Source organism: Sphaerodactylus townsendi, linkage group LG14 (assembly GCF_021028975.2).
Source record: "Sphaerodactylus townsendi isolate TG3544 linkage group LG14, MPM_Stown_v2.3, whole genome shotgun sequence".
Classification (NCBI taxonomy): Eukaryota; Metazoa; Chordata; class Lepidosauria; order Squamata; family Sphaerodactylidae; genus Sphaerodactylus; species Sphaerodactylus townsendi.
In genome coordinates this window covers 27,950,658-27,969,972 of record NC_059438.1, presented here as the reverse complement: position 1 = coordinate 27,969,972, position 19,315 = coordinate 27,950,658, and the positions used below count along the sequence as shown (strand labels likewise).

The window sequence follows — 19,315 nt, the reverse complement described above, 5'->3', positions numbered from 1 at the left end:
TGTTGTTCCATTCTTTTAACTTCACCTAAAATAGGAGGTATGAGATTTGTCCCCCTTTCCTTCCCCCACTCCTAAATCTTACTTTGCCCTCTCCTTCGCAAGATGAGGAGCCCACATAAAGCAGCCACATTTTGTGACAACCGTCTTATAACAGCCAGATTTGTCACAGCTGAATTGATCTTCTGTGTGGCCCTCTCTCCTCCAGGGGAGGATATCCATGTCCACATCTATGGCGCAGCTGAAGATGTTAATGTGAGACTGGAGAAGAACTCCTTGACCATCGAGAAGACCTACATCACTTTAGCAAACCAGAAGTCTGTAGCTATTCACAATCGGAGCAACATCATTGCTCATTTCCAGTGGAAGTTCTTTGTGACACAAGCAGAGGAGGAACAGAAAAAACAGCTGTAAGTTTTTGAAGGTGGTGCTGGTTTCAGTGGTGCCTGGTTCTGGGTAAATTTTCAAATACATATGACATTTTTTAAGCCTCGCTCCCCAATACGCTACACTGAGATCACGTGACCTTAGGGGCAAGTCCACAAATTACCAGTGTAACAATGTAAAATATAAGAGACTGTCTCTAATTTTTAAATTCTGAAACTATGGACCTCTGACAGAAATACAGATAGGGTGCCATTATTTTCAAGCTCACCGAAAAAGGTATAGTGCAGGGGTAGGGAACCTGCGGCTTGAGAGCCGCATGCGGCTCTTCTGCCCTTGCACTGTGGCTCCACGAGCCGAGCTGCCGGCCCCATCCTTGCCCACCCTGCAGGCAGCAGGGCGGGCGCACCAACTGCCCACGGTCGGCTGGGCCACGCCACGGGCTTCCCCTCTCGCCTGCCCCATTGGAGCGGGGCAGGTGCTTTCCCGGCGGCCAGCGAGGCCGAGCCGCCGGCTTCATCCTTGCCCGCCCTGCAGGCAGCAGGGCGGGCACATCCATGCGCTTCTCAGAATGAGCGGAGTAAAAGGTAAAAAAAACCCTATATATATATAGTGTTATCTTTATTTTAAATGTCAAAAATTATTTGCGGCTCCAAATGTTTTCTTTTCCCGTGGAAAACGGGTCCAAATGGCTCTTTGAGTGTTAAAGGTTCCCTACCCCTGGTATAGTGGTAGTTGGTTGTTTCACCAGCCACAAACACTACAGCCTCCTCTTCTGTTTCTGTCCCTTTATTTCATGTACCCAGAGCAACTCTTTTATTTCCAATCTGTACCAATCCTGGATGCACTGGGCAGTACCATTGAATGTACCGCAAGGGCTGGAAAGAACTGATCTTCAGATTACAAATTCCAGACCCGACCCTTTGTGAGAAGGTGAATGGAGGGCATATAGTTTTTTAAAGACGTTCTGATCTTAGCATGAACATTAAATAATAGCTGGACAGTGGTCAAGGCAAAAGTTTGATGACAAGGTGGTTCACCTAGCAATAGATCCAAGTATTTTCTGCTCTTCCTGTCCAGTGGTGTCTCTAGACAGTCGTTCGTCACTTTGAAAGATCCAAGAGAGAAAATAAATCAGATGGGCTTTTCAAAGACAACTCGCTGAGGCTGCTAAATCTGCACATCTCTAGTGATTCATTTTGGCAACTTGATAAAGGAGTTGGTGGGGCAGGGGTTTGCCAAGCAAGGAAAAGAGAACTTTCAATGCTAGCCTCCCCTCGCCCAAGCCCTTCATTTTTACTTTGCAATGTGCTTTTCTTTTCTTCACTGCCTAGCTAAAGAGCATGCTCAAGAAATTTTATCCCATTCTCACTTTTACCCAACTCTCCCATAGCACTTGAATTTGGTGGTGGTGGTGGGGGATCCAGTGAAGCTGTTGGGCAGTAGATTCTTCTTCTTCTTCTTCTTCTTCTTCTTCTTCTTCTTCTTCTTCTTCTTCTTCTTCTTCTTCTTCTTCTTCTTCTTCTTCTTCTTCTTCTTCTTCTTCTTCTTCTTCTTCTTCTTCTTCTTCTTCTTCTTCTTCTTCTTCTTCTTCTTCTTCTTCTTCTTCTTCTTCTTCTTCTTCTTCTTCTTCTTCTTCTTCTTCTTCTTCTTCTTCTTCTTCTTCTTCTTCTTCTTCTTCTTCTTCTATGCCTCTTCCCCCTTCCCCTACTTGCAACCAACAGCCTTTGGATGCAGGTTGCCTATTGTCCTTTCGCGCCCTGGCTCTAGGTTCTGCCGTTCACTGAAGGTCGAGGAAGACGGTGTGGTTGATCTGTTTCTGGAGGAATGCATCACAAATCCCGCTCTCCGTGAGCACCTCTCCATAGTCACCCGGACGTTTCGGAACCGCCAGGCAGCAGTGTATGAGGACCCCATGCTTTTCAACAACAACATCTTCACCATTGAACCTCTGGTAAGAAGCGGTGCACAGGAGAAGGATCCTAGGTATGAAGAAGGAAACAGGAAAATAAGAATATCAAGCATGATTCTTGGGCTTTTGTTCTTTTTTGCTCAAATCATTCCATGTATGTTGTCATCTTGGTGGACAGTCTGGAGTAGGACCATCAGCGCTAAGTTGGGGAACGCCTGAAGATTTGGGGGTGGGGGGTGGAAAGGAGAAGGCTTAGAGGGGAGGGACCTCAGTGGGATATATTGGCCCACAATCCACTCTTTAAAGCTGATGTTTTCTCCAGGTGAACTGATCTCTGTCATTTGGAAATCTGCTGTAATACTGGAGGATCTCCAGCCCCCACCTTGAGTTTGGCAGCCATAGCTATGCTACCCACGAGTCCTAGGAGAGCTCCAAGATCACTTCCGCATGGTGGGAATGCTCGGTGTTGTTTTAATTGCAGCTGCAAATGCAGCGACATGCATGCTGGTGAGGACATTCCACCCATGGAGTTTTCATGGCACTTTTCTCCCTTGTTTTTATATTCTTTGCTTTTCTGCATGCACAACACAATGGATCTACATTAGCTCTCAGGGCCTCAGCCATCATGGCTGCTGTGGCTACCCATTTCCTGGAAGCAGCCCTTCTTCTTCAATCTTTTGTGATGTGTTGCGTGCCCTCAATTATACTGGAACTATGTTAACTGCTACTTAAAGCCTCTGTTCTTTCGTGCTGGACTAAGGTGCATGCGTCTTGCTTCCATGAAGTGGGAGATATATTGGACCTGCTTCCAAGAAATGAGAGACATGTTGACCGGCTTATTTATTCTGTTGTTATACTGTGGCTACCCACCACGTTTGTTCTGATTCTCTAGTTTACACATGCATTACAGAGCTTTAATGGCTCTGTAGAAATCTGAAGTGGAAGTAGATACGATAAGTGGCAACTGATCATTACCGAACTATAGTGCTGTAATGCTCTGGCAATTACTGCTTTTTTAAAGCCCTCTGGTGCAGTGGCAGGGAGAAATACATGGAAACTGGCCCCAATGTGAGCATGATCTTTGCAGGGCAGGAAAATGTGCACCCTTACTGTTATATGGTGCTGTAACATGCTTGGGTGGAGTAAAGCAGTTTTGGGAAAACGCATGACCTTTTCCATTTAGGTTATTTGGCCTGGCTTCAGTGCTGTTGGGAAGAGGGTTTCTTTCCTGGTTCCCCACAACACTGTAGCTCATTCATACATCTCCTGGGTTTCCCCTGAGTTTCCTTTGATCTGTCCCAAGCCTGCCTTGCTGCAAAGTTTTGAGAAACCCTGTTGAAAATCCAGGATGGTGGCTGGATGGGTGGGATAGTTGAGATTTTCTTAGGTCGAATCCCCACTTGAAATTTGCACGCAGATCCAAACCTGTTCGTTGTGAAACCGTGTCCTCTTCGGAGTTTCTCCCTTCCCACCGCAGCGAGCACACAGCAGACACACCCAGTTGCAGAACTCTTAGCAATCCCCACTACCAAGTGAGCTCGCTTTGCTGGTCTCCCCTGATTGGCTGGCGTGCCTTGGCAGGGCGGGACCTTTTCCCACTGCGGAAACGTATATTGTAGGGACATGATAAAAAAACCCAGTGTGTAAAAGCTTAATGTTGAACTGTTGAACTGTGCAAACAGTTAATCGTTACCTGTGTAAGCCATTAACGATTCAAAGTTACACGTTTGACTATTTAACATTTGCGTCCCCTTCTGCTGGCCGATTGCAAAAGCAGAAACGAAACCAAGGAAAGGCTGCGCGCGCATCGCAGCGCTGATTGTTTGCCCAAATTCCATGTTACACTCTAGAGTGGGAACACAGATTAACGGGGAGAACGAGCACCAGAAATGGAATCTGTCACGCAAGCAATGGGGAGGTCGTCCCTCAAACCTGTTTAGTTTGTGTTCTGAAACCTGGCTAAGATGGTAGTGGGGATTTGACCTTAGTCCCACCCACACAGCAACCGTTTCCCACTCTCCTGTCCCAATGGTGGCCATTAGTCTACCACCTGGCCGGAGCACAATGCAGCCATAGGAGCACCACCTCAGCCAGCAAGGCAGCTGAGCCTGATTACTTCCCAGCCTATTTCAGCCGAAGCTTGGGAAAGCTGCCTCACTGGGTCAGCCAGTCTACTGGGAGCAAGCCTGTGTGCCAGCTCCAGTTTCTTGCGGCCAGTTCCTGCTCACTGTCTGCTGCACTGGTCAGGTCCCATTTGGAATATTGTGCCCAGTTCTGGAGGCCCTTTTAATAGGAAGGATATATGAACTTTAGAGTGGCCAATTACACATGGTGAGGTTCCTGCAACTTCAATGATAATTGGCCAGGGAGGGAGTCTTTGATTTGGGGCATGTCCAGCATTATTGCCCATTTCCCTGTTTGCAGCGGGGCAGGCATTACCCATGAGCTGTCTTTTTGCTTGCACCTGGTGAGGGTGGGGGAATGTTTTGTAGGTTCTGTATCGCGCATGAGTGCTTTAACTTTAATATAATCTTTAATTTTTATCTTTGATCTTGTCAATAGATCAATATATTGATAAATTGACAGATCGACATAAAAAGGTGAACTATTAAAGTCTTGAATACAGCACCTGTACACTTTGCCCAAACACTGATTGTCTTTTATGGCGGAAAGTGAGTGGGGAGTAATAGCAGGGTGAGGAAGGATATCGATTGCTTAGCAACAGCCAAGACTGTATTTATGCATTTAAGAGGAAACCCTTCCTTAAAAAAAAAAAAGGCTGCATCCAAGATTAACTTCTAGTCTTCTGCTTCTACCTCAGTGACTCTCCAGGGATCTGAACACTAGCTGGAGTTATGCAACAAAAAAGTACTGCTAGTAAATAAAGCAGTTTGTGGTTTACAGAGCCAAGCTCCTTGTCTGATCTTCTTGTGTCCTGCAAGGCATAGCAGCAGTAATGGATCCCAGTGATAGAGGATAGAAGAAGAAGAAGAAGAAGAAGAGTTTGGATTTATATCCCCCTTTCTCTCTCCTATAGGAGACTCAAAGGGGCTTACAATCCCTTCCCCCCTCACAAAAAACACCCTGTGAGGTGGGTGGGGCTGAGAGAGCTCTGAAAAGCCGTGACTAGCCCAAGGTCATCCAGCTGGCATGCGTTGGAGTGTACAGGCTAATCTGAATTCCCCAGATAAGCTTCCACAGCTCAGGCGGCAGAGCAGGGAATCAAACCTGGTTCCTCCAGATTAGAATGCACCTGCTCTTAACCACTATGCCACTGCTGCTCCCTAACCAACTTTTAAAAAGTCGGTATGTTTGTATAAATAAAAATCCAAGCAGACTGAGCAGTTTTCCAAGCCCATGGGAAATAAATGGTTATGCAATCTGATGTTCTGAGCACATCTCAAATTTAGCTTGATTTTAGGACTTTTTTTTTTTTTTTGCCAAAGTGGCATCGGTGTATCAGCAGAAATAGACTGAGGGGGAAACCCAGGTGGCCAAGAGAATACAGAGGTCTGGTTTTTCGCAGCAGAGTCACTTTGACTTCTGTTAGGGTCATCTTGTGCCATTAGCAGCAAGTCACATTGCAAACATGTGCCAGCTGACTCCTTCGAAATGGAAACCAGAAGTGATGGAAGGGGAAGGGATGTGCTGCCGTTGCAGCATCATTGACAAGAAACAGCCACATTCTCGCAACTCATCATTGATTCTCCAGCTCACCCTTGTTTGTGCACTTCTTGATGTGGTATTACGTCTTAGTAGGGGGAGAAAGAAGGGCACAGACAGGGGGAGGGTGGCATGCAAAGGAAGGGGAGGGAGGGGACCCGGCATCTGGACATGGCCCACCCTAGCGGAGGGAGGGGAAGGGGAGGGAGGGGTGGCATGCAAGGGAGGGGAGGGAGGCTATTTACAACCGAGTGTCACACTACATAGGAAAACTGTGACTAGATCTGTAAATTAGATCCCAGCCTCCAGGAATGTGCAGAGTGCTTTCCAGTTCAAATTTCTGCATCCCTTGGCCCAACTAGACATCTAAGCACCTTTAAAAACTATGTACCACAATCTTTTCAGCTATTATTCAATACGTGACCGAAGTCACCAGTTTCAATATTAAAGTCTTCCAGAAGTGACTACAACAGCTGAGGGTCAAGCCTCGCCAGCAAGAATACATCAGTATTGTGCCTACCTACATCATGTAGGTAGGCACATGGGAGCCCGCAGGCACTATCTTGTGTTGAAAAGTAACAGCTGTTTGTTTCCAAACAGAGAGGGATCAGAAATGTAGACAGTGTTTTAGAAGGCAGGACACTGAAAGTGTTTCAAAAAATGGCAAAAGGTCACGAAACAGAGAAACGACAGGCATTCAAAACTGCTGCCAGCTATAAATCCAGGCAATGTCCAGTCAAATCTGTTAGTTTATTATCATCTGATTTCTCAGGAATCATTTTTCAATCACGTTACGCTCAATGACAGGAACGGTATTTTTGCTATGGAGAAGAAGTCTCTGGGCTTACCAGGTTAGGTGCCAGTTCTGGATTGTGTACTGCCTTTTGGCCTTACCCTCCCCTTACAAACACCTGCATGGGGCTCTGTCTGCATCCCTCCCCCCCCTCCCCAATGCTCTGCAGCACATTGCAGTTCCAGCGCCTCTCAGCAGTGGGGTCAGACTACCACGTCCCTCGTAATTCTGTCACAAAACTTGCTGGGCTTGGAGTTCCTGAAATCCCCGTATCAGCTAAAACTAACCATCTAGAAAGCCATCGTTAGCAGATGCATATTCATCAGGGCAAGCTCCTTTTAAAATTTTCTTTCTCTTCTGCATATTCTTGCTTTTTTTCCTTATAAATTTTGTTCCCACTCATTAGCTCGAGATGCATTGCACCTGTCAGGCCATTGACAAACTAGTCCAACGCATTGGGAGGATGGGCAGTAAGGCTATAGGGACACTGGGCAAACCTATCTTGGAGGGAAATGCTGCTGATATAGATGGGATCTGCAAAAATGCACACGTTCCTGTCCACCAGGATGTTCAAAGGAGCTCTGATTGCGATCTTCCAAAAAACCATACCAAAGCAGGTTGAGTAAAGATCACAGCGAGGCAGAGAAATGTAGAAACAGGTCAAATAGAGCATGATGTCATGTGGATATATGCCCACTAACTGTGTTGCTGTAAGAAGTCAAGGTGGAGCAACACATCTGTGCATAAACAGCCACTGGTAAACTTGGTGCCACTTAGTGAAGAATGAACCGTTGCTTCTGTAACCCCTGCATAGGAATGGAATGAGCCAGGAAGAGGTGAACCCTCTAGGGGCAGAAGGGTGCAGAATGCATAGAAAGCAGAAGAAGGAAGCAAGGCTGCCCATCTGGGAGCTTGAAATTTAAGCATAGGGTCTTCACACCTTGTTTAACGGCTGCGTTTGTTTGGTGGGAGTTCTCTTGGGGTCTTCATCTTTCGAAGCCAGTTCACCTGGAGACTTTCTGGGTTACCTGCAAGACAAAAGAAATGGCATTGGCACTGGCAAGCTGTGAAAAGGGGGAAAGTTAATTTCTAAGATCATGGTTTTGTTGTACTACCAAGTTCTATGTTGATTTGTGATATGTTAAGTGAAAAGTTAAAAAAATTGTTTTAAATTGTTTTGCAAGATTTGTTCTCCCCCACAGAACCCACAAACTGAGGTTACTCCTCCAGCTGCAAAGGCAGATTTGTTTTCAGGAGGCAGAAAGGGCAGTGCTTGAAATCCTTTGAAGACCCAGGATGCAATGTACACATTTTTTTCTTCCCTTTGCTGATAGGAGGGAGATGTCTGGCCCAATTCCACAACTGAAGTGAGCGTGATTTTCAGGCCTCAAGAAGCGGGGATTTATCATCGCACCGTGTATTGTGATATCTCAGGTATTGCATGCCCACCTCACGCAGCCCCCGTGGGGATTTCTTCTGAGTTCCTGTCTTTGGAGACCACCTTGTGATGAGATTCTGGCGAGTCCCCTTCTTTCTCAGTAATCCCAGATTCCTTCCAACTTCACAAGTGTGGGGAGTAAATGGGGAATGAGCTTTGTCTGGAGTTAAGTTCCACTGTTGAAACACTTTGGGTTGCTCGTTGTTGTGGGTTTTCTGGGTTGTGTGGCTGTGGTCTGGTAGATCTTGTTCCTAATGTTTCGCCTGCATCTGTGGATGGCAGAGGTGATGCACCTCTGAAGATGCCAGCCACAGATGCAGGCGACACGTTAGGAACAAGATCTATCAAACCACAGCCACACACAGCCCGGAAAACCCACAACAACCAGTTGAATCCAGCCTTGAAAGCCTTTGACAGTACACTTTGGGATGCACTTTGCAGAGGAGTCTTGGGAACTGAATTGGTGTCTGTGTGGCAATGTGTTTCCTTGCCTGTTGCCCATCAGACAAACACATCAAATTGCAATGAAATAGCAGCCTACATGGGCCCATCGTGAATGAGCCCTCCCTCTATCAGGGGCCCCTTCCGCACACATAAAATAATGCGTTTTCAAACCACTTTCACAGCTGTTTGCAAGTGGATTTTGCCATTCCGCACAGCTTCAAAGAGCACTGAAAGCAGTTTGAAAGTGCATTATTCTGCATGTGCGGAATGAGCCAGGGAGGCTTTTCCAGACAAATGGTAAATGGGGATGGGTGGTCGTCCCCCATGTTGACTACCCCACAGTTGCTCAGTAGGGAAAACTGAGATTCTTTAACAGATGCTGATAGGCTTAAGGAGTTTTGGACACTGCAGGGCTGGATGACTGTTATCCTGAAGGTTGCTCTGCTGGAAAAGCAAGTCCAGTAACCATGAAGGCCTTATAAATTATAAGCAATGGCAACAGAATGCAGTGAAGCCTGAATGACTTGGTTATTAAGTTAATGGCACTTAATGGAGAAAGTTTAAATGGAGAGATAGGGGGCCATTGACCTTTCCCCCCTGCAACGATTTTCCTTACCAAACTTCACCCCCTCCAAAAAAAATAGTTTGCTTTCTATGGGTTTGCTCTTGTAATATGTATTTTGAATCCCACAGGGGCCATGAGGTGCAGTGGTTAGAGTGTCGAACTAAGTATGAAGAGACTTAGGTTTAGATCTTTGCGGGTAATGCCTCTCACTTTCCTTCAGACTCACTCACCTATCCCACCATAGTGCTATGAAGGTAAAATCGATATAGACCAGAGTTCCTTGGAGGAAGGGCAGAATAAAAATATACTGAACAGAGGGAAAGTTGGTTGGCGAGTGGAATTACAGGTGGCCAAGTGGGTAACTTCAAGTTCCCTGACATTCTGAGCTCTCAAGAGATCAGCCCCATCTTGTGGGTTCTTTGATGGTGGAGTGGAATAGTGTGAGACCAGTCCACTCTTGAAAAGGGGTGGGAAAACACAGCCCTCAGTGAAGCACTGAATTGCAAGCTATTAAGTAAAAATCCCTGTCATTAGTGTCCAAGACTCTTGGAAGAAACTTGCTAGCTATTATGTGCTGTGGGTCTAATAGCCTGGAAGGACTGATGGGATCCCCATGGAAACTCAGCACAAGGAGCTGAAGAAGATCCTGTTCTAACAGAGAAAGAGGGGAGGAGTCTCCCACCACAGCTGTTGCTCAGCATGAGGGGAATTGGAATGGGTGAGCAAACAAGCTGAAGCAGTGACTGCTCACTCCTGCAACAGGGAGACTAGACGGCTGCAAGTCATGTGACCACCAGACAGGCACTGTAATAGGGGTGGACCATAGAGTGGGAGGAGGGGGAGAGGGAGGCCAGTCCCTTGGGGATACCCAGTTTTCTTTCATTGTGGTCATCAAGTTGGAGTTGACTTATGGCAACTCCATAAGGGTTTTGAAGGCAAGAGACATTCGTAGATGGTTTGCCATTGCATGCCTATGCATAGTCACATTCCTTGGTGGTCCCATCCAAATACTTGCCTCTTTATGAGGAAAGCCTTCAAAGAGCCTCTCCAGCCAAGGAGGGAATCAAGACCAGCCCTTGCTGCTTCCTGGCACAACTGGCATGAATCTGTGATAATTACGATGGGAGGCCGTTACCAAGCAAACCCCATGCAGTTCTCTCCAAATAAGAAAGTACTTCCCTGGCATTTGTATGCTGTAGGTGAAGGCTGTACTGTGCTGCAGACAGACTACAAATTAAGCCATCTACTTACACAGCGGGAGTTACACTTTGATGAAAGATATAGTATTGTTCTCACTCAAACCCAGAAGGGGAGATGCTTCCCTGGAGGGCCCAGCAGATTTTATCCTTTCATCTTCCAGTTTCCATGTAGACAGGCTCAGTTGTTATAAACAGGCGGGAAGAAGAAGAAGAGTTGGATTTACACCCCCCCTTTCTCTCCTGTAAGGAGACTCAAGGGGGCTTACAAGGGGGCTTCCGTTCCTGCCCCCCATAACAAACACCCTGTGAGGTAGGTGGGGCTGAGAAAGCTCCAAAGAACTGTCACTAGCCCAAGGTCACCCAGCTGGTATGTGTTGGAGTGCATCGCTTCTCGGCCTTTTGGCTGAGCTCAAGCGTAACATACTCTGTGTTGGGGTGCACAAGCTAATTGGGCTCACCAGATAAGCCTCCACAGCTCAAGTGGCAGAGCGGGGAATCAAACCCAGTTCTCCAGATTAGAGTGCACCTGCTCTTAACCACTATGCCACGCTGGGAGGTCTGCCATTTTGTCAGGAGCAGAGATAAAAGTAAATTTCGAATATCACTGTTTGAACTCCTGCTGGCCAAGAGGAGGCTTTCTGAGAGGCAGCAGTGCTGACATCAGTGGGCTAGATGTATGAACTGGGGAAAAGCCGGCTGTGCAGAATAGGGACAGAAGAGAAAATGAGAGAGGAGGGGAATGATTGCCAGGATGATAGCTATATTTCAAACAAGAGAAGAAAAGCTGTCTGGATATAGCCTGCAGTCAGTTGAGCCAACTTAACCACATTTATCGGGGCAGCTGCAGAACACAATATGATTTTTAGAAGCCCCAGGCATTTGCTGTAGCTGTAGTCAGTGGCATAGCTGCCACAGGGACATCCAGGCAAAATCACACCCCACACTTCTGGCCTGGCTGGACCTGGGTGCGACGTGCACGCACCGCCTGGGCAGGCCTCAAGCTGGCCAGCCTGGAAGGCGTGCTCTGGCTGCTGGCAGAGGGGGCAGCTCCTTCCTTCCCCCCTCTTGCCCCCCCCAACCATGCCGTGGCCGCCCCCTCTGACTCTGCCTGCTCCTTGGACAGCAGCCAAGCAAGCCTGCGAGCTGGCCACAGAGCAGCCAGGCACTGGCAAGGCAGGTCTCTTGGCCTGTTGGCTGGCTCGGCTGCTGCCCAAGGCATGGACTGAGGCCTGCCCGGGTGGCACCTGGCTGCTCCACACCACAGCTGCCCCCTCTGGCTCAGCCCATCTCTCGTGCAGCAGCTGAGCCGACTTAATGCCAGCTGTGGCACAGAACAGCTAGGCACCGGCCAGGCAGTCCTCTTGTGCCGCCGTTACCCCCTCTAACCAGCCCGCCAAGCCCTGCTGCCATTGGCTAAGGTAAGTGGGGCATGGAGGGGAGATGAGGGAGGGACCACGTGTGGGGGGGGGCAGAGTGCGGGGCTCATAGGGGGAGCAGAAAACTTGGAGTCCACCCTGGGCTCCTTTTTACCTAGCTACACCACTGGCTGTAGTTCTCTGTTTTGTGACAGTTCTTATGAAGGGTTATTTTCTCTGCAGGCCGTGAGAGCAGACTCCCTCTTCGTATCAAAGGAGAGGCCATGGGTCCCAAGCTGCTTTTCAACTTTGACCAGCTGAACATTGGCAAAATTTTCATTGGGTCAGCCCACAGTTATGAGGTGAGCATTATTATATGTCTAGTCTTGGTCTGCTGGGGAACTCGTGGGAACGATCTGGTGTTGCCACATGGGGTTTCCCCGTTGCGGCTGCGGCTGCCAATATAGCACAGTGGCAACAGGGCTTCCACGTGGCAGGTGACCTCACAGTGTTGCCTCTCTGCCTTTAGAGCTTTTTCTTAGCTCTTTAAAAATCTGTACATTGAACCAGAGGTGTAGCTGGGCCAATTTGTGCCCAGGGAGGACTCTGTGTTTTCCATCCCCCCATGGGCCCCACCCTCCAGCGCTCCCCCTTTCATTTGCAAAAGACCCAAAGATGGGTGCTAAGGAATAAAGACTAGCGCAGCCTTCACTGGAATAACTTGCAGTGATGTGTCACATGGGACATTCTTTAAAAAGAGCTGGTTGCTTCCAAGAAGGAAGCACTGAAATGTCTCTTTAGAACGAGTGTTGGCACTTCATGCATGTTTCATGCCACAGTCTATTACCTCCCCTTGTATCTCTGCATTATTTTCTTTGGCTGGAGATAAATTGAAATGACTGAAAGCTGCCCTTTGTTGGTGCTGAATAGCATCTCATCTTCCTTGTCACATGCATTGTTATCTCAAGGCAGCAGGACAGGCATGTAGATTCTCCAAAACGCTCAGAAAGTTCAGATTCAGTGAGAGGAAGCACAAGTTGTGTACTCTTTTCTGTTGTTGCTATGGAACAAATGTGTTGGAAGAAGGAGAAGGAGAAGAAGAGTTGGATTTATATCCCCCCTTTCTCTCCTGTAAGGAGACTCAAAGGAGCTTACAATCTCCTTTCCCTTCCTCCCTCACAACAAAAACCCTGTGAGGTGGGTGGGGCTGAGGGAGCTCAGAAGAACTGGGACTAGCCCAAGGTCACCCATGTGTTGGAGTGCACAGTGCTGGCATGTGTTGGAGTGCACAGGCTAATCTGAATTGCCCAGATAAGCCTCCACAGCTCAAGCGGCAGAGCGGGGAATCAAACCCAGTTCCTCTAGATTAGAATGCACCAGCTCTTAACCACTACGCCACTGCTGTTCCAAGGAGGCTGCACCAAGATAAAACAAAGGCAAAGAAACAAAGGGAAATGAATTCTCTAATAATTTTTGCAATCCCTTCATGTTTTGTGTGCAGCTTCATCAGGGTGAATCTTTCAGATTCTTTTTAGTAATATACCCATGCATGGATTAAGACTTATGTAAGTTTCCCTACAAAGGTGTATATGAAAAGCAAAGGGCTTGCAAAATTATTAAACAATTTGTTTTGCTGTGCACCATTTGTTTCCTTGCCTTCGTAAGCCGCCTTGGACCAATATATTGTGATATCTGGTTTGAAGGAAAAAGTCCCAGCTCAGTGTCATTGGACTAAAACAGTGGTGGTGAACCTTTGGCACTCCAGATGTTATGGACTACAATCCCCATCAGCCCCTGCCAGCATGGCCAATTGGCCGTGCTGGCAGGGGCTGATGAGAATTGTTGTCCATAACATCTGGAGTGCCAAAGGTTCACCACCACGGGTCTAAAACATCCAGAGGGAGACTCTGCAAGTGTGTTGTTCAGAATAGAAACATTTCTTCTGCCATTTTGTTCCTCAGATTTACCTGGGAAACATAAAGCAGGTTTGCCTTTGAGGTCAGAGAGCCTTCCTTCCTCTTTTTGCTCCAGGCCATCCTGTCTAACCAAGGAGCTATAGATGCCCTCTTTAGTATGAAGTCCTCGTACACAACGCAGGGCTCCTGCTTTAGCTTTCATCCCAGCGAAGGTATCATCCAACCTGGAGACCATCAAGCCGTCCAGATTACCTTCAGTTCCACAATGCTGGGAGAGTTTTCTGAAGAGTTCCAGTTCAATGTCAATGGATCTCCCCAGCCTGTGAACTTAGTGATCAGGTAAGCTGGAAAAGCAATGACAGTGAGCATCATGGATGTCTGTCACACTGTTTGGGGTCAGAGCTGATGTGGGAGGGCAGCCATAATATCTGTATACATGTCATGTCCTGCTTCCAGTCGCACTCTAGTGTGACTCAGAAATGAAACTCAGGACAGGGCCAGTCAGATCTCAACAGGGCTAGCACTCTCAGTGGATCTCAGGGCTCTAGCATAGAATACATCTGAGGGGGAAGAGGAGAAAAAATGTGAAATAGCCTAAAACTGTACTTTGTTGCAGTTGAAATGTAAGGTTGGAATTCTACCTTTTGAAAGTCATACTAGAGCAGGGGTGTCCAACTCTGGCGCTTCAGATGTTCATGGGCTACAATTCCTAATCAGCAGGGGCTGATGGGAATTGTAGTCTAAGAACATCTGAAGCACCAGAATTGGACACTTTTGTACTAGAGCATTGCAAATAAATAAAACTATTTCCTGGAGGTGAAAAAGCCTCTCAGAACAAAAATGCAGCCAAATGCACCCAAACTGTTCACCTTTGCCAAGTGCTTTCTGTAATAAAACTGCCTTACATACCTTCTTAAATGTAACACATGAAGATGCCTTCTGAAGCCGCTTTGGAAGACCATTGCGAAGAAGCTGCAGAGGATCACTTTGGCCACTGAAGGCCATTTTCTCTGGGTGACACCGTAAAGCAGGGGTACCCAATCCTGCAGATTTTTGTGGACAGGGCTGATGGAAATCATAGTTCACAAGCATCTGGAAGACCATTCTTATTTCTCCATGTTTTTCCTTCCAGGGGTTGCGTTATTGGACCTACATTTCATTTCAACGTCCCGTCCCTCGATTTTGGGGATGTCTCCTTCGGTAAGTTTATGCCAATTAGAATGGTGCATGTGTGCTGAGTTTTACTGAAGGATTATTGATTGCCTTGCTGGACCCAACCAGTCTAGCATTTCTCTGAACTATCCTCCTTTGAGTGCTCACAGGTGGAACATGACAGTCACAGTGGAGATCCCTTCTTCTTTGTCTTTTTGCTGATACTTCCTCTGTGCATTTATTTATTTATTTATTTGTTGTTTGTTTGTTTGTTTGTTTGTTTGTTTATAAACCGCTCAGGGCAGTGAACAGCAAGAGGTAAAACAATACAACGGTCATAAATAATCATACAATATAAAACCAATCAAGATAAAACAAGCGACTGACTCTTGGATGCATGTAGTTATGTCTTCAAAGGAAGCTCCCCACTCCACCCCCCCCCCAAAGGAAAGTATATATTGCTGGAATTGGCAGGACAAACTGAGTATGACCTGTACTTTTTGGGCTGAAAAGGCACTTAGTAGCGGAGCCTACAGCTCAGATGTCCCCAGGGAAACCTTAAGCAGAAAGTTGCACACAGGAGAATTCCTGCAGTAGCATAAAATGCGAGCAGCAGAGGAAACTGACCAGCAGCAGAGGAAACTGACTATGCTATGTGGGATAGCATATATTATCTCTTTGTTACAAATAAGCAACTTGAGTATTCCAAAACCTGGCAGGGTAGGAATGTTTTTCAATGAAGAAGGAGAGAAGCAGTCCCCCAGGAAAAGTCCAGGTTCTGCTCTGGGTATCAGAAGATTTTGTTACTAGAAAGGATCAAATCCCTAACAGGGCTTTATTGGCTGACCTGAAGAGTTGGCTGGGAGCAAAAACTAATAGGAGGAGCGGGGAGGCTTGTAATTGCCACCAGAGGGAGAGATAGCTTGCAGTATGAACCAAACAAGGCAAGGGTTACAAAAGACAAACACTTTATTTGTGGTATAAAAAATGGCCATTGCCATAAATTTATTGGCTTGACAGAATAGTGAGCGTAAGGCGCAGCATGTGGACTGATCCTTGTGGTGGGCAGCCCAGCAGGCTGTCCCCCGGACTCAGGGATTCCTCAAACCCGCGTGTTTGAGGAAATGAAATTTGGCAGCAATGAGGGGGAAATATCAGATGGGTGGTAGACCGCTGCCTGGAACATTTCCCCCCATTCGCTGTGGGGCGCAAGCCAGCTCAGCCCACGTCTGGGCGGTAAGAACCCTGGCTTGCTCCACCCCAAACCTCCTAGGGAGGTTCCCAAAATGGTTAGCAGGCAGCTAACCTGACCAAGGATCAGTCCCACATGCGCAAACCGCAAGGAACGAATTAACAATTAGCAAATCCAACATAGAAAAACAGGGAGGGAGGGTGGGTCGAACGGCGGCAGCGGGTCAAAAGAGGCCGACGCGTGGCCCGCCCCTGCCTATAAAGGCTGTGGGCGGCGCCAGGCCTGACGTCGAGACCCTGCGACCAGCAAGCCCCCCCCCGCCAATGGGCTGCTCCGCCCAGCGCCTGCGCAGAGCAGCCCAGCGGGAGGGAGAAAGAAGGTGGGGGGGGGTGCCAATGCGGCGCCCTTCCCCCGGCGGCAATGGCGGACCAGGTAAGTCTGGTCCGCTCTTTTATTGCTGGCGAATTATCTTTTTGTCTCACAATAGTTCCCCATTTTCCTTTATTACCTTTAATACATTTTCTGGGCTTTAATAAAATGGCTTTCTCTAAGTGGTACTTAATATGGCAAATTCTGGTGGCCTTTTAGCTAAATAGTGGAAGAAAGAACAAGTACCTTATTGAGAAAATTGGCTATGTAAGATATGGCATATCAAACTAATGGACAAGAATCACTGTGTTAAAAGCTGACGGACATGAGAAGCGTTATGCACAGACTCTGTAGAGGCAATGATAGACTCCCTTCCTTGCTTCTTGGAACTAAAACTTGCCAGCTCAGCCACCAAAGAATGAAATACTAAATTGGATTGGATTCTAAGGTGAAAAATGAGTTAAAGAACTGGACACTCTAAATAATGTAGAACACCAGAATTAATGTACTAGGAATTATTTATTTTTGAATGTGGATGTGTAAATATTTATTCTCATTGTGTAAATTTTTTTTAAAAAAATAAGAACATAAGAACGAGCCTGCTGGATCAGACCAGAGTCCATCGAGTCCAGCACTCTGCTTCTTGCAGTGGCCCACCAAATGCCTTTGGGAGCTCACATGCAGGATGTAAAAGCAATGGCTCTCTGCTGCTCCTGCTCCTGAGCACCTAGCTACCATATATCAAACTAGAACTAATTTTTCTTGACAAGCATAATTCTCACATACTTGCAGTTTTCACTGATGGAATTCTCAACAAGATGCAGGAAGCTGGAGGGAAGTTGGCCATTCAAGTAGAAGTTCTCCTGGGAAAACTCAGTTTTGTCAAAAAACGGACCGGAAAAATTATACAAGACACACGAGTGGCATTCACAGTTGTTCTATATTTTCTAATCACGATAAATAAGTAACGGTCATTATTTGTAGTTTGCGATTTTGAGGATGGGATTATCGCCACTTCAGCAGGCATAGTCCGTCTATTAAAGTCCTACTTTGCTTAGACTAAAATCATATCATAGATATATCTCGACGCTTGTTCTATTTTTCATGAGTATGTTGTTGTCTTCGAGGAAGGGTTTAGCCTGACGGATTTTCTGCCGGGAGTCCATTTAAAGGAGTTTTGTTGTACGCGAGTAGGGCCCAGCAAAAAGCTCAGTTAAATTGTGCTGGATGCCTCTTCAGTGTTCCGCATTGGACATCCATTAAGAGAGTAACAAGATTTAGGAATGACAAGGATAATGGCAAAATAATGAGCACCGGAAGAAGGCATCTAAAAGCTTTTAGTTACGCCGACTAGCTTGCTTGCTGAACTTTTTGCTTGCTGAATTTTTTCTCCTCCATTGCAACAAGGCTCCTTTTAAATGGACTCCAGCAGGAGATCACGTGAAGATTTCAGCCACGCATCCAGAATAACAACAACATACTCTTTGGAAGAATAAGAACTTTTGTAAATGTGAGGATAATATCCTATGACTATGGTTTTGGATACAAATATATGAAGAGTAGGACTAATACGTTGGACTATTTTGAGTGTGCACTAAACTGAGAGTGAACTGTTTCAGCACGCGTGAGAAAATCCCTGCGCTCCTTCCAAGGAAGTCCACTTGGAATAGAAATACAAATAAGCATTGTTGCACTTGTATTTTATGTATGATTAGAAATATAAGAGGGTAATACATTGAATGCCACTTTAGCAGCATACGTGTGTCTTGTATAATTTTTCCGGTCCGTTTTTTGACACGCTCTTTGAGACGCACGTTTCCATTCATAAATTTCAAAACTCAGTTTTGCCCATGTTGAGGCCTTGACTCATAACCATAGTCAGACTCGACTTAGAAGACATTTAAAAAAAAATTTTTTTTGCCTAACTCTGATCATCAATTGACTGGTGCATAAGAGACCTGCCTTACTTCATAGCTTAAAACCATCATTTGAGGTGCCTTCCTTCCATTTTAAATCATACATGGCTAGTCCTCAGGAACTAACTGTACCTAGGGCTGAATTATTGATTCAACACCATGAGTACCCCTTGATATATAGACAATTATATTGGCCCGTTGTTCCTGTTGCTGAAGTTACAACAGTGAAGAACTGGACTGGCTGTCCTTCTAGCTCCGTCACTCAGAGATCTTATCATCACTAATTCTTATTGGGCGACAATGACCTTTTGCAGGTTTTCCTCACACTCTTTCCTGCTGCATCAGCAACACATCTCTGGTACCGATGACCTTCAGCCTTCGCGTCCCAGGAGATGGCTGTGAGCCAAGCGTTGAGAGTCGAATTCAAGCCTCTGACATCACACGGGAAAGCTGGAAAAAGGCACATGTTGGAAACGCGAGGCCAAAGGAATTTGCCATTTATCCCAGCCATGGTACCATCCGTTCGCAAGGGCTCATGGATATCCAGGTTAGTGCCACTAAAGACGGCTGTTTATCTTGGGCAGTGCAGCTGGCAGCAAACTGAATGCACAGGATTCCTACTGGCTAGATAGTACCTCCCATCAACATAGTCACAGGGCACTGATTGGGTTGCAAAACTAGCCACTTGAAAGGTAATTTAAACAATAAAAGCAGCTATGCTTTTCAAATTAGAAGCCAGTTGCCTGCAACAAAAGAGAAAAGTATTCTCCAGATCTCAGCTGCCACTTCTTCCTTTTCAACATTTCAAAAATCTGCTCTTTCCTCTCTGTTCTTACACTAAAATGCTCCAAGTTCTGATCACCTCTTGTAAGTTATTATAACCCACCTGCTGTCTGTCTTTCTCTGCCCAGTCAACAGACACCATCTGTGTTAAATTTCCCTTTCCCTCTTAGTACACCAGCCTCTCCCTAAGGGCCCATTTACACCATTGCACAAGTCCACATTGCAGACACAAGGAGT

General features: G+C 46.5%; 1 protein-coding gene across 1 annotated transcript in view; it reads left to right on the top strand.

The window, feature by feature from the left end:
• The window catches only part of HYDIN (HYDIN axonemal central pair apparatus protein), a 187,323-nt gene that overhangs the window by 18,791 nt on the left and 149,217 nt on the right, over window positions 1-19,315 (top strand). Inside the window, exons 8-14 of the mRNA XM_048515341.1 lie at window positions 206-407; window positions 2,152-2,335; window positions 8,084-8,183; window positions 11,994-12,112; window positions 13,782-14,005; window positions 14,799-14,866; window positions 18,610-18,842. Coding sequence (XP_048371298.1) covers window positions 206-407; window positions 2,152-2,335; window positions 8,084-8,183; window positions 11,994-12,112; window positions 13,782-14,005; window positions 14,799-14,866; window positions 18,610-18,842 — 1,130 coding nt within the window. The remainder of the gene's footprint in view (window positions 1-205; window positions 408-2,151; window positions 2,336-8,083; window positions 8,184-11,993; window positions 12,113-13,781; window positions 14,006-14,798; window positions 14,867-18,609; window positions 18,843-19,315) is intronic.